This window comes from Clarias gariepinus, chromosome 3 (genome assembly GCF_024256425.1).
Source record: "Clarias gariepinus isolate MV-2021 ecotype Netherlands chromosome 3, CGAR_prim_01v2, whole genome shotgun sequence".
NCBI lineage: Eukaryota > Metazoa > Chordata > Actinopteri > Siluriformes > Clariidae > Clarias > Clarias gariepinus.
Window position 1 is genome coordinate 26,157,615 of NC_071102.1, and position 14,709 is coordinate 26,172,323.

The 14,709-nt window shown below is 38.5% G+C and overlaps 1 protein-coding gene across 1 annotated transcript in view; it reads left to right on the forward strand.

Moving 5' to 3' along the window:
* csmd2 (CUB and Sushi multiple domains 2) overlaps window positions 1-14,709 on the forward strand; it is a 393,418-nt gene that overhangs the window by 186,671 nt on the left and 192,038 nt on the right. The window contains exons 6-7 of the mRNA XM_053492012.1: window positions 10,069-10,181; window positions 13,770-13,847. Coding sequence (XP_053347987.1) covers window positions 10,069-10,181; window positions 13,770-13,847 — 191 coding nt within the window. The remainder of the gene's footprint in view (window positions 1-10,068; window positions 10,182-13,769; window positions 13,848-14,709) is intronic.

Consider the following 14,709-nt stretch of genomic DNA (forward strand, 5'->3'; position numbering starts at 1 on the left):
ATATTACTGTGCTTCAATGCATAAATGAGTTTGGTATATTTGGAAATAAAATGTACATGTACAGTTTTAAAAAAAAAAAATTATATATATATATATATATATATATATATATATATATATATATACACAAATACAGGATTTGTAAGAGGCTTTAATTGTGGCACGATTGGGCAAAAACAGCAGGAGGACCGTCCCTAGGCAAGTGTTGCAACTAGCACTGAGTCTTATCAGAAGTAGCTCAGTGGGCAAGCCAGGTAAATCATACTGAGACTGTTTAATTCAATTTTATGTCATGGAGGTGAAAACGAGGGCTAAAAGTGTTGCTGTTATAGATTTTTAATAACCATCATAAGCTCTATGATAAAACACAATGGTAAATGTCAAAATGGTCTAAACATTAGAACAGTAGAATGACTGCTTGTTTTATTTCTGCAGTACAAATTTATAATTTATAAAATGTCACATGGTTTTCTGTTCCACCCTCATATTGGCATTTATTTCAATTTCTTTAAATATTTTGTGCCCCTGGGAATACTGAAGAATGTAAAACTGTGTGGTACAATGGCTAGGTGTGACAAGGGCAAAAATAAGGCTGGTTTTTTTTTTTTTTGCTAATAGTATTTTTCACAAACCTAAGTACTTATATACTGCATACACTGACAGATGTTACGATGGGGTAAAATAAATGGAGCAATCACGGTTTCAAGAGAGATCAGTCAAGTCTATCCTTGTTCTGTGGTTTTTCATATAGTATCTTTGGACACTTTGCAGCCTGATGCATTAAAACATTTGTTCACATTTCTTTCATTTAATCTACAGTTACATTTAAATTTAGTTAAATTTTTACACAGTAAAAGACTTTTACACAGTACTGCATGTGTGTTATAATTAGAATATTATCCAAAAGTTGATTTATTACACACAGAATGATATATTTTAAGTGTTTATTTAATTTTTTTTATTTTGATGATTATGACTTGAAAACCCAGAATTCAGTGTTTTCGATAATAATACATTGTGGAAAAAGGTCATTATTGGAGACTAATGGTGTCACACTATAATCACTGAATTAATTCAGAACACCCTCAAAGGTTTCTTAAGCCCCTCGGTCTAGTATAGTAGGCTGGCTGTTCACAGAATGTTGTATCCAAGAACATTAATGGAAAGTTGAACGTTGAAGGGAAAAAAAATGTTGTAGAAGAAGAAGCACAAGCAACAGGGATAACTGCAGCCCTGAGAGAAATGTGAAACAAAGCCCATTTAGGAATTTGGGTAAGATTTACAAGGAGTGGACTACAGCTGGAGTCAGTGCTTCAAGAGCCACCACTCATAGACATAACAAAGAAATGGTCTACAACTGTTACATTCCTTGTGTCAAGCCACTGTTGAACCAGAGACAACATCAGAGTCTTACCTGGACTGTTACTTAGTGGGCCAAAGTCCTCTTTTCAGATAAAAGTGAAGTTAGCATTTCATTTGGAAATCAAGGTCTCAGAGTCTGGAGGAAGAGAGGGGAGGCACAAAGGTTTCCAAGTTGTCCAGTGTAAAGTTGTAAAGTTGGTGATTTGGGGAGCTGTGTCAACTGCTGGTGTTGGTCCACTGTGTTTTATTAGGTCCAAAGTCAGCATCAGATAATACTGGCTCTCATGAAGACCATTTCAGGAAATGCAAGACCAAAACTTAACTCTGATGTAGAGCCTCTGAAATAACCAATTATGTAGGAAACAGCACAGATTAGAGCTGGTATGAAGGCTTTACAAAGCAAAAGTAGCAGACACATCACAATGTCAGCGGTTTAATGGAGATTATTGCATATTTTCAACGTCATCAGTATTGTTTTACATAAAAAATGTGAACTGTGAAATGCAAAACATTTAGGTGATGGTGTATTTATTAAAAATAATTATTATTTGTTTAATGTTTTTTTTTTTTACAATACACACACACACACACACACACACACACACACACACACACACATACAGTACACATGTGTGTGTGTGTGTATGTAACATACATACATGCATAATACCAGGGGTATCAAAATCTAAATGATTTCTCTCACACACACATACAGTACACACACACTCATTTTTATCTTTCTTCACTTAAACGGTTATCAGTGCGTACTGTGCTGCAGTGGCTAGCTGCCCAGCATGACTCAGTTTGGCAGGCCTAGTCAGAACACCATGCAGCACCTCACTGACTACTCTAACAGCTGTTCTGCATGCAATTTTTATGCACTTATTCTCAATATAATCATCTCCATTTATAGTACCAACTTCTACGAGGGTGTTCTCGAGAAGCACTGCACAAATAATATACCATAATATAATTCAATCACTCACTTACGTATGATCTATACTGCTTTATTCTGTATATAGGGTTATGTGGGGGCCTGGAGCCTATCCCAGGAGACATCCTGAGGACACCCTGGATGGGGTGCCAATCCATCACAGGCCACACAAATACACACACTTACACGCTCATTCACACACTACGGGCGATTTGGAAAGTCCAATTAACGTAATCTGCATGTCTTTGGACTGTGGGAGGGAATCGGGACACCTGGAGGAAACGCACCAAGCGCAGAGAGCAAACCGGAGGCAGCAGTCGAACTCAGATCTTGGAGGTGATAGTGCTAATTCAGTCCGATCAAAACAGTTTTTTCACTTCTGTTCAACTATAAACTTAAAGCCAAAAGCACTTAGTAAAAAATAATAATAAAATAAAATGCCACTAAGTATTAAAATGAAAACTGAAATTAGTTTAAACACCACAATTAGAGATATTTGTACAAGCACTTCCAATAAGTGTCATTTCCTTTTTTTTTTTAGATTACTTAATTACTTTAAGTTTTATGTTGCTGGTTTCAATAAATGGGTTCTTTGGCTAGCAAAAACAAAGTAAAACAGGCATTTGAAATTGTTTATTATATATAATATATAAATATATATAAAAACTAAAGAGTGGCTGAAATATTCAGATCTTTCGTTATGACAAAACTGAGCTCTGGTGCATCCGACCCCTCTGTGGTGGAGCAGTCAGACAGAAGCCCTTCCTCTCGACAAAGCACACGACAGCCTGCTGGGAGTTCTAAAAGCCCCTGAAGGACTCTCAGACCATGAGAAACAAAATCCTCTGGTCTGATGATACAAAGATTGAAGTATTTGGCATCAGAAAATTAGGCACTGCCAATAAAACACAGGAGTGGCTTCAGAACAACTCTGTGAAAGTCCTGGAGTGGCCTAGCCAGAGTCTGGACCTAAACCCGATGGAGGATCTTTGGACTGACCTGAAAATGGATGTGGCTATCCAACCTGGTTGAGCTTAAACAAATCTGCCCATAAGAATGGAAGAAACATCCGATTGAGGCTGTCATTGCTTTAACCAAGTGCCAAGTGTTGGACAGTTCTGTCTTTTTGCTTTTTCTGTTGTTTTTTTGGGGTATAAATTAACAAACACCTGTCTAACTTTGTCATTGTGGAGTTTTGCATGTAGAATTATGATTTTTTTTTTTCTTTTAAATTCATTTTGAGTTTAAATCCATCCAGTTTAAGTGTAAAACATAACCAGGTATAGAAATCTTTCCGCTAACACTGTGCTTCTTTTTCTTACTCGCATCTCTCCAACACTACTGCAAACACACATGTATGAGACCGGCATCTTGCTCATCAACCTACAACCAAACTATGATAATGCTCTATGTGGTGTTGAATAGCAGTAGATCTGTTTTATGGGCTTATTTTATGGATCTGTTTGGAAGGCTCAATTACCATATCCAAGTGACCTTGGGAACTAATTTGTTTTTCCCCATTAACTATAAATCCAGTGTAATGGGCCATAATGGTTGGTGTGATAAAGGAATGCTTGTTATGTATTCAGTCATTTATTTGTTTTCATCTTTGGCTAACACAGGTGGGGTGAAGAAGGGTAAAGCAAGGTGCAATGGTTATTAAAGATATAGCATGAGAAAGGGGGAGGGAAGATGAAAGAGAGAGAGAGAGCAAGATATATATCCTTTTTTGTAGTACGCAAAACTAAAATATTTATCTACGTTAGTATTTATCATCATGTGGTGTGATGAGTTTACCAGGTCTATGTGCCTTGGCTGATATGTCTGGGATTACTGTTTGCTCTCTTTCTACCTAGGGTGTATTTGAGTTCTATAGCATCTGTGTTTACTGTAATCACTTACGCCAGGCTGAAGTTTAATCATATAACTTCCCCGGCAGAAAGCTTTTTTTTTTTTTTTGTAATTGTCTCTCAAATGTTTTACAACAAAAAAAAAAGTTGCAATGAAACCCTTTGGTTAGTTATGTGACCGTGTCTTCTGTTTGAACTTGAATTCATATATTATTCATTAGCCTTTTAAGTTTTACAGCTAATCGATTAGAACCCCTTTCATTTTATAGCACCACTTTCCTGCATCGTCATTTATTTTGTCAACTTTGGGTGAAAAATCATCTCAATTATTTGATTTTATTCCACCGGCAGACACTTTGTTATATATTGGCAAAAACACATATGGGAAAAAAACACATTTCAAAGTAGGATAAAGATGGCTCAAGTGGAAGTGAGGGATGAGCATATACAGTTAGTCCTATATGTCCTATAACCACTGATAGAGAATATGAAAAAGGTAGGGAACTGAATTAAAAGATTTAACAGCAAATCCTCTGAAGATATGTGAATGCATTTATTTTCTCTTATTAAAAAAAAGAGAGAGAAAGAGACCTACAGTATTTGCATGATCTGTTCTTGGGGTGAAAGCATGGAAATTGACATGAACCAGAACAGAGGTAGACATCCAAAAGGCAATGATTGAAAGAACAAACAAATTACTCTCTCTCTCTCTCTCTCTCTCTCTCTCTCACTCATTCTTGCTATGGCACTTCCTGTGCAGGGTATAGAAGCCTGGAGTTTATCCCAAGGGACTTGGGGCATTGGGCAGGGTACACCCTGGACAGGGTGGCAATCAGTTCCAGGGCTCACTGACACACAGGCAATTAGAAAATGCCAATATATATAATATTAATGTAAATAGGAAAAAAAAAAAAATATATATATATATATATATATATATATATATTATATATATATATATATATATATATTTTTTTTTTTTTCTTTCTATTTATATTGAAATCAATGAATAATATTATATATATAGATGACTAAAAATATGTATTTGTTTATTTTAATTTCAGTCACTTTTTTCTGTGAGAGAGAAAAACCTCCAATCAGATTTAACAAGTGACTATTGTGAAGCCAAAGGGCAGTTCATGAATTATGGATCGCAGCTCAATGGAAATCAGTTTCTTACCCAACCAAATTCTCAGACGGCTCTTGAGCTTCGGCCATGCTCTAATGGCAAACCACTCTGTACACCTGCGGTGCGGCACGTCACGAAACGGACAGTTTATTAATCAGAGTGGATTTCTTCCCCTCTTGTTACAGCGAGTGTGGCGTGCTTCACCTAACCCCATCCTTCCTGCACAGTCGACACGGTTTTAAATGTTTGTAAAGTCATAAAACTTTTGCAAAGCCATAAGTCACCTAGCACTTAGCTCAAAACTGCCTCACCCGTTATAGGAAGCTCTAAGTGAGTTTAATGGCGCTGCTTGTTGTTGAGTGATGTGAAAGTGAAGGTCAAAGCTTTTGCCAGTGTTTCCGCTCTTCTCCTCAGTTCTAATTCCCAGAACCGGACTCGTTGCCCAGGAAGCCTGATTTGTTCTGTCATATGAGAGCGTAAAAGCAGGCTGTAACATTATTTGAAGATTTACAGTCCTTTAAATGCTGGAACTTTGTGGTTTTAAAATTGTCATGACCTGTACACTTTGCCATAGAGCCTCTATCTAATGCCTATAATTGCATGTTCACGTAAGTGAGTCATGTTGGAATTGCTAAGCTTTTCATTACAGCTCTTTAATCAAAATCATGGTCTTGGGCATTTATTGAACAAGAAAGAAAGGGGTCCATTGACTAGTTTTCAAGGTTAGTTAAGCAAAATGGATGACATTTTTTTTTCTTGTCGACATGCCTAAAGCTGGCACAAGTGCTTGATTATTTATCCTATTTATTTTTATACAATTGATTACTGCAATGATGTTCATTTGGACAAAGTACTATTAGGTTGCATGTACTTGAAACACTTGGATGCAGGGTGTATAGTCGAATATGCCCTTGCGTGTTTCTCTCTAATGCCAGAGATTTTTTTCGATTAATCTAGGAAGTTCATTGGACTGGGATCAAGAACTCATTTATAGCGGCACTCCTGAGGCTTGTCCGAGCAAAATCTAATACTGAGGACGAGGGTGAAGGGAGGGTATTGAACTTGCAATAATGCCCTTAAAGAGTGCTTCATCAAACCATGTAGGCCCCTCTTTGACTTTCAGGACTCTTTGTTGAGCGCAAATAATTTCTTTTAGAAAGGAAGAAAGTGAAAGTGAATGGAAGGGGAGGTGTAGAGGTGACAAGACTTTTTCACGGCATTCTCTAATAGCTTATTTATGAGTGCTCTAATCTGTAATGACATTTTCAATATTTCTTCTCTTGTTGTACCTTATCAGATCCAGAGACCGTTCCTCGGAATAACCACTACATAATAATGGGGAGTGAGCGCTTAAATTGCTGTTTAACTCAAAAAGACATCTCAATGAGTGCTTCACTACATGGACATTAGGAGGAGGGAAGTGATTCTTTAAAGCATTGTATGTAGAAGTGCACAAAGTACATATACAGTAGATGACCTTTTGTGTCTTGTGTACTCTTAGTCCTTTAGCTTGTGTTGCACTTGGTTTGTTAGTAGTACCTCTTCATATAGCTTCTTTAAATCGTGTGTAAGCTTAGTAGATGTACAGTATGCATATGTACTAAAGTCAAATAAATTAAAATGTCTACAAAGATCTGGATAGACAAATAGCATGACTAAATGGTGGCAACAGTTCACTTTTAAGGCTTAACCTCATGTCACCATATTTGACTAGAACCACTGACCGAAGTGATTACACACCTACTTCTATGACCGTTTGTCTTTAAAATAGTATTTCTGCCATATACTGTACAGTAGAGGAGATCAAGTACATCTGCACTGCTGTAGCATTTTTTTTTTATGTCAGGTTGATGGCCCATGTAGAATAGACTGTCATCTAAGTATCGAGCATATATACCATATTTGATTCCATATAAAGAGAGAGAGAAATAACATGAAATAAGGCACAGATAAGGAAAGGATAGCAAAAAATCACATGTAACAATTCCTTTCTCTCTTGCATTGGATGTCCACCATCTTATATGGCCTGATTATAAAGTAATAAAACAATCTGAACCGAAATTCACTTTATCTGTCCAGTGGCTGGCATCATAAATCACGACTAATATCATGTGACAAGTTGTCAGAACTCAATGCCACTTCCATTATTTTAGCAGCCCTCAAAGGAGAGCAGAGGGTAAAGCATTAAATAAATAAATAATGGGTGGACTTGAAGAAGAAAACTAATTTCAGTAAAGGCAGACCTGTGGGTGATTGATTTTGTGGAAGGGATTAATCTTGTTCTCACCATCTCCATGCCCGCCAGTTATTGTACAGTATGAACGATTTTTTCAGTGCTTCAGAGAGTGCAAGCAAACCGAGATAGGGACAATCTGTGGAAGGTTGAACTTTAACCTGTGAGACAGCCACGAGAACTCTCAGAGCGCGATTATGTCATGTCGATGGCTGGAGTTGTAAATCTGTCTGTCAAGTGAATTACCGTGGAGACAGACGTAGCCCCAGATGCATGGCATCACTCAGGCTCGCAATGCATCACTCACGCCAACACCACTGGGGCCGTAGTCACAAAGCATGGAAGAGAATGTGTCCGTCCCTGTTTTATTCTATTTGCAGCTCATTTCCCATATGACCACGGGGTGTGTTTTATTTGATAAATCAGATTCTGCTAATGTGTGTTGAAATCACACTCTTCGGTTTCCTGTTGCGTGAGCATCCCAGCTTGACACCATGTTATTGATAGTGTCCAGAGAGCATTTTGTTCATCACCATTGCACTCATGTGCCACAGACTCTATTTCAACAGCAGTTCTTCATGCGAGTGTCACATCTTTCACAAGATTCATACAGTTGGTTTCAAAGCCATCAATCAGTTTTTGTTTTTAAGAGGAAATTTTGAGTCATAAGTTGTAGTCTGGCCCATTGACATTCCCCTTTTTTCTTACGTTCGTGCAATGTCTTTTACTGGGCTTGCTGGTTTTCACCACTCTCAATAAAATAGCACTGGGTAAACTGTGACTCTAAGGCTATGTTCACACTGTCAGGTAAATGTGACCCAATTCAGATTTTTTGCTCATATGTGACACATATCGGATATGTTCTATGTCTGTGTAAACAGGAAAAAAATGCATGCATTCCGATATTTTGAGATCGGTGTCAAGCCTCCTTTATATGTGGAAATAAATCCGATATAAATCAGATATGTGCTAATGTGGTTGTCGTGTAAACAGACAGATCGGATTTCCTGAGGCATTGCATTCTTTACGTCATTAAAACTGCGACTTCTTTGCGGTTTATTGACGTAATGTTATTCTCCGGTGGAAGCGCGTGTGGAGTTATAACATCACAGGTGACATAGAAAAGGAAAAGCACCCAGCCTTTTTTAATGCTTATTAGGGCTAAATAACATCAAGAAATCAGTATTTGGTGAATGAAGCATATACGCAGGCTGCAATTATGCCGGTTTTTTCTCCTCCTCCGTTTTAAAACCATGGTGGCGTTTCGCGGACTTTGCATATATCGCAGAGCTGGTTTTAAGCATATTTCACCTTCGTCTATCTTGGCTACTGTGTAGCGCAAGAACCTCCCTTTAAGTATGCGCAATGTTTCAGATGGTATGGCAAGTGTAAACACGTGTATCGGATATAAGTCATAGTTGAAAGAACGTGTAAACAGATGGTCAAAAAAAATCTGATATAGGCAACAAATCAGGATTGGGCATCGAGACCTGCAGTGTAAACGTAGCCTAAATTGTCCCTAGGTGTGAATGTGTGTTCCTGTAAGGGCATTGGTGGCTAAGTGTTAGGTCTCTCGTCTGCCGAACGGAAGGCCCAGGCTCGATTCCCAGCCACCAGATGCAGTGCTAGTGCCAAGCCCAGAAAAATGGGAGGGTTGCATCAGTAAGGGCATTCGGCATAAGAAACCTGTGCCAAATTGTTGTTTAGATCAAAACTATTTGTAGCATATACTGTATACACACATTAGTATTGTTCTCTTGATCCACTATTTTTTGTCATTCAGAGAAAGTATGTGATGACACAGCAATATCACCCAAATCCATAAATACAATGATATCCATCCCACACTTAATTAGGCCAAGCTTCCATCAGAATTTTAAAAGACATATCTTTTCTTCCCTATCATCTGATTCTGTGAGTAAAGCAGCCCTTTCTGGGCTGATAAAGTCTGTCTTTGTATCTGTGATTCAGAGACCCCTCTCATTACTGTCATCGTCAGTGTTGGTGGAGTCACAATCCTGTCTAATGAGAATAAGTCAGGGCTGGGAGACTGATTAGAAACCCACACCATCAGCAGAAACAATCGCCGACAAAGCTCAGAGACAAGCCAGTCTTACCGCTCTATATCCTCCTTCCCCCTGCCAATGCCCTCTCTCTAGTCTGCTTTCTCTCTCTTTCGTTCTCATCAAAGGGCCCGTTGAGCCAAATCTGACATTTGGTACACACGGTGAGGCTCAGCCTCTGCCTCTCTGGCAGGAAGATTCAGATTTTTCTTCAGCTTATGTGCTTAGCATTCTCTACAATGCTTCAGTGTGTCCCAACATGAAACCCAGCTCACAATAATGTGAACAGATTTGTCTTAATAATAAGGACTAATTCTTGCCATCCTGAGGACCTGTTCACTGGTATAAATCTGGCTTTACTCGACTTTGTGTTCATTAGCTTAGAATGTGTTTTATATATATATGTATGTGTGTGTGAGTGTAATTATAATTATGTATAATTTTTGTTCAGCTTTATAAGGAATCAGCTTTAATTGATATTTGGCATTTTGTTGCAGGTTCACAGGTCCTAATCTCCCGTCACCTATTATTAGCAGTAAGAACTGGCTGCGCATCCACTTCACCACTGATGGCAACCACAAGCTGAGAGGCTTCAGTGCCCAGTACCAAGGTAAGTGGTCTGAAAAAACTGTCCTATTGACATTACTGTAAAAAATAAATCAATAAATCTATGCAATTTTGGTTAATCCTTATTTGGTAAAATATCCACCAACACACATTCTTCAGCAGGTGGTAGGACTAACTAACTGTGACTGGCAGAGCTTTATGCCAGTCAAGGGCAAAACGTGATTTGTGGACTATAAGTGACCATACACCCTATCGCGCATTAGCTTTCTATTTAACGCTATTCGGTATTTAACCCCAGGACCTGAAAGTTAGCGTAGCTGATATTCTAAATCGAAATAAGCAAAAATATAAAGAGAAATTTATGAGATTTACAGGATGGTCCAGGTAATCTCCTCACCTTTTGACCGCATAGTACCAGTAGTACCTACTTTTAAAGAGTTATTTACACTCTCTAACTGTTGGTCGCCAGTCGTAGTTAGTTTGCTCTTCCAGTCTCAGGAGGATATGTGTTGGCGGAGCAAAATAAATAAAAAAAATAAATGGTGTTTGTGCAACTGTTGTATAAAAGCAATATCACCAAAGACACACTGGACAAGAGGTGAGGTCTTATGAAAAAAGTGTGTTAATTTGGAAAAGCGAGGAAGGAAAGTAGTGAAAGTGTGTAGATCAGTAGGCAGTGCCCCACTGCCATGCGGGCACAAGGCTGGTGAGCAATGGTGGCAGGCAGAGTCTGCCCCAGTGACTCTTGCATGCTCCCTTGAGAGGCTCCATGCGCTGACTGGCCAACCGGCTTCTCCCAGCTTTCCTTAAGTGCGGCTGCATGCGCTGGGAGTCCATCATGACATCCGGAGGCTGTGCGGCTCTTCCGGCTTGGAACGGGGGCCTTAACGTGAAGCACAGCAGCCTTTTTTCTCTTCACCGGCAGGATCACGAAGGTTTGCTCTTAGCAAAAGTGAAAGTGCCGCAGGAGCTTGTGCAGTCCTCTCATGGCCGTCCTTAAAGCGGAGATCAAACGGCAGCATTCAGCTCTAGCCTTTGAAGTCCCTGGGGCGCATGACATCACCCCGCTCGCGTGCCACTCTTTGTGCACAACTCTGCTCTTTATCTCTGGACCTCGAGCTTAACTCTATGCCCCATTTTTATAACGCGGAGGAAGCCCGAGATCCATTAAAGATGATTATTTACCAGCCGGGCCCTTTTCTGTGCACACCGTGACCCAGACACAAGGTTATGCTGAATACCAGCAAAACTGTGATGCCTTTGGTAATCGCGCTGCACCCCCAGGCCTGCAACAGCATTACAGGCATGCTGATATTCAGTACAACAACATGACCTCTAGTTACAAAAAAAACTCATTTGGAAATCATAGGTTTAATAACATTTTGGAATTATGAGTAATTTTGAATTAGAACGACATAATTGTGTAAATTAAGTAAAATGAACAAAACCTTAAGAATTTTCCTGGATGCTTTTCTGTATTGACAGACAAAAATGCAATGTACTGCTTTTCTTTTTTTGGCTTCCCAAACCAAGCGTGTTGCACTGCCAATTTCCAACACAATTTGATTTAAGTCGACCCAGCTGTCTGACCCCACAATTTAAACCAAGCAATATCCCTTTATATTTAAAGTGTTCTTTCAGCTTACAGTTCATTATTAAGCCATCTGTTATGGCACTGGTGAAGAAGTTACAGTACAATGATTATTTTTCCACACCACATACTCCGGCTTGTTAGTAAGCTTGGGTTAGTGCACATTATTAGCCTTTAAATGGTACAAAGGATTAAGTGCCTTGCTCAAAGGCCCAGCAGTGCCAGTGCCAGGGCTAGATTACAGAACCTTCTGATCAGTAGCCCAGAGCCTTAACCATCGAGCCACTGTCGCTCACCACTGTCTCTGGCCCGTCCTGCACTACACCACGGCACTGCCTGCATTCTCATCACACTCCAAAGTTCAGAGGTCTCCGTTCAAAGGGGATGAGCTGAAAAGCGGGATTAACTGGTTTAGCTGCACCAAAAAAAGGAAAAAATCTAGAGGAATTTCACCTCTGTAAGAAGATCAGAGTGATTGGATAGGATTACAGGTCTGCAGTTTGATAAATAAATACTGTCAGGAAGAGGAGAAAGGAGGGCTAAGCCCTTAATTAGATTTCAAATTGACCCCTCCTCCTCCTCTTCTTCATCTCATTCTTTCTTTCAGCACAAGTGTGTTTATGGCTAATTTCCAATGAGTAGATACTCTTAACATAATAAGCCACTTAGACTCCTGTTTTTTTATTCGATGAATAAAACGTCGGAGTCCTTCTGTGTCAAAGACATTCTCTAGAACTTAAGGGCTCATTATAGAGTAAGTATATCCTCTTAAAGACTTGTATTAGAACTGTTGCATATATAAATGAAATTATGGGATACTTTTATATGACTGTAATTATTTAATAACCATTAATTGGGGATGGTTGAATAAAATACAACCGATCAGAATGTATACATAGGATTGAAGGTAAGGGTCTAGTGGGGAAACGTTTAAAGCTGAGAAGGTTATCTGGGAATAGCACCAGTATTATCAGCAGGTAGTCAAACAGAATTGTGGGTAATGTACTGCAGTAAGTATTAACCAAAATAAAAGTGGGCTAATACGTTGATGGAAAAAGTTTAATATAAAAAAAAACTTTGGCTTTTGAAGTGTATACAGAAGCTAGGACTTAAGATCAAGTCCACATGGATGAGAGATTGAGACAAGATCAAAACGAAACCATCAATTTTTTTAAAACCAAGCTTTTACTTTATTGGCTTCATTTATGCATTGGACCAATGATTGCTTATGCTTTATTAAAGAAGAAATTACTTTCCGGCGAGCCTTTTGTATATGAAATAAAGACAACAAGAACAACTTTGTTTGTTTTTTTAGTTCTTGGCTTATAAGATCAAGTACGAAGACAATTTTAGGTCTTCACAGAAAGTGTCTCAAGCCCTGTCCAGAATCATGTCCTACAAACTGAAGATTTTTTCATTTTGAAAAGCATTTCTAATAGAACCCTGTCAATGTTCAAATTACATTTAAATGTGAGGAATGTAAAAAATCACATAGTAGACTATGCTACATATGAGATCTTATAATTTAAACAGGAGATTATTATTAAAAACAGTAGCACTAAATTATTTTTTATACCAAATCTACTACCCATTTAAACTTTATGAAAATACATATGTAATAAGGTAATAAACTCTTTATGTCTTATAAATACTATAATGTTATAAGAAGTGAATTCAAAAATAGGACGAAACAGAAATGTAATGTGGACACTTTATGGTAAATGGAGGATATGGAAATTATTTTAAGTCGCTAATAAAATAAGAAGCAGCTACATCTTCAGCTTTGACTAAAAATAAATGTGCTACACGTACTGTGACACAGAAGAACTCGAAAGTTTTGTTTAAACACAAGTCATTAAGCGTTAGTGCCAATAATGTTGGCAAGTTGTTCTTCATTCTCGATTTGATTGATACAGAACATGAAGCTGGCAACAACTATGTATTTGAGTCTATAAATAATCAAGGATATTATTATTACTAATATATGCTCACACACTGTGTATCATTCTTGTCCACAAAAAGTGTCTTTTTGCCTTGCAGTAAAGAAGATGACGGAGCTAAAGTCCAGAGGAGTGAAGATGCTTCCAAGTAAAGACAACCATAGCAAGATTTCAGTGTGTAGGTGTCTATTATTATTATTATTATTATTATTATTATTATGGTGTAAAAGCTTTACACTATCAATTAGCAAATCTGTGTTTTCTAAAAGCGGATTCAAGGGATGAAGGTCTGGCACCAGTGACTGGATGGTTATGAGTTTCACACTCAGAATGCTAGATTAAGTTCTTATGCTTTATGAAATCTTCTTGCTGTGAGTGTTCATGGTTATAATAGTTGGTGACTCTTCCCTGAGATATAATTGAAATAACTATTTTTAAGATTTGAAATTAAACAACTCTAATTTGGTGTACACTCACTGGTGATTTGTTGAGATACATCTTGCTAGTACTGGGTTGGACCCCTGGGTTGGAACTGCCTTAGGCCTTGTTCACACGGGCGTTAAAATCGAGCGTTTTTCTTGCGTTCGTAGCGTCCGATGAGCGCGGGTCAAGCGCAGAGTGTTTTCTACACATAGGAGTCAATGAGAGTGTTCACACGGGCTTTGGTAACGTGCGTTTGTCCGGCTGCGCGTTTATATGGCATTAAAAAAACGTTGCATGCAGCTTTTTCTTGGCGTTCAAAACCCAACGAACGCAAGGAAACCGCTTCTAGTTCGTTTTCTGCGCGTTCATTTTACGCTTTGGAGGACCGGATATATCCCATGATCCTACATGCTATACATAGGGAAATGCGGAAAAAGGCAAAATAAAATAAAATAATTGTTAAAAAACTTACGCGGAAATTTTTAAACCACAAAAAAGACTTCCATTAATCCGACATTGTGCAGTCAAAGAGTGAACCCGGTAGCGGCGGGCTTTCATATCCAGTTCCCGACACACTGCCCCCACTGGTTAACACACAAACTACAGTTGGGGCTGCA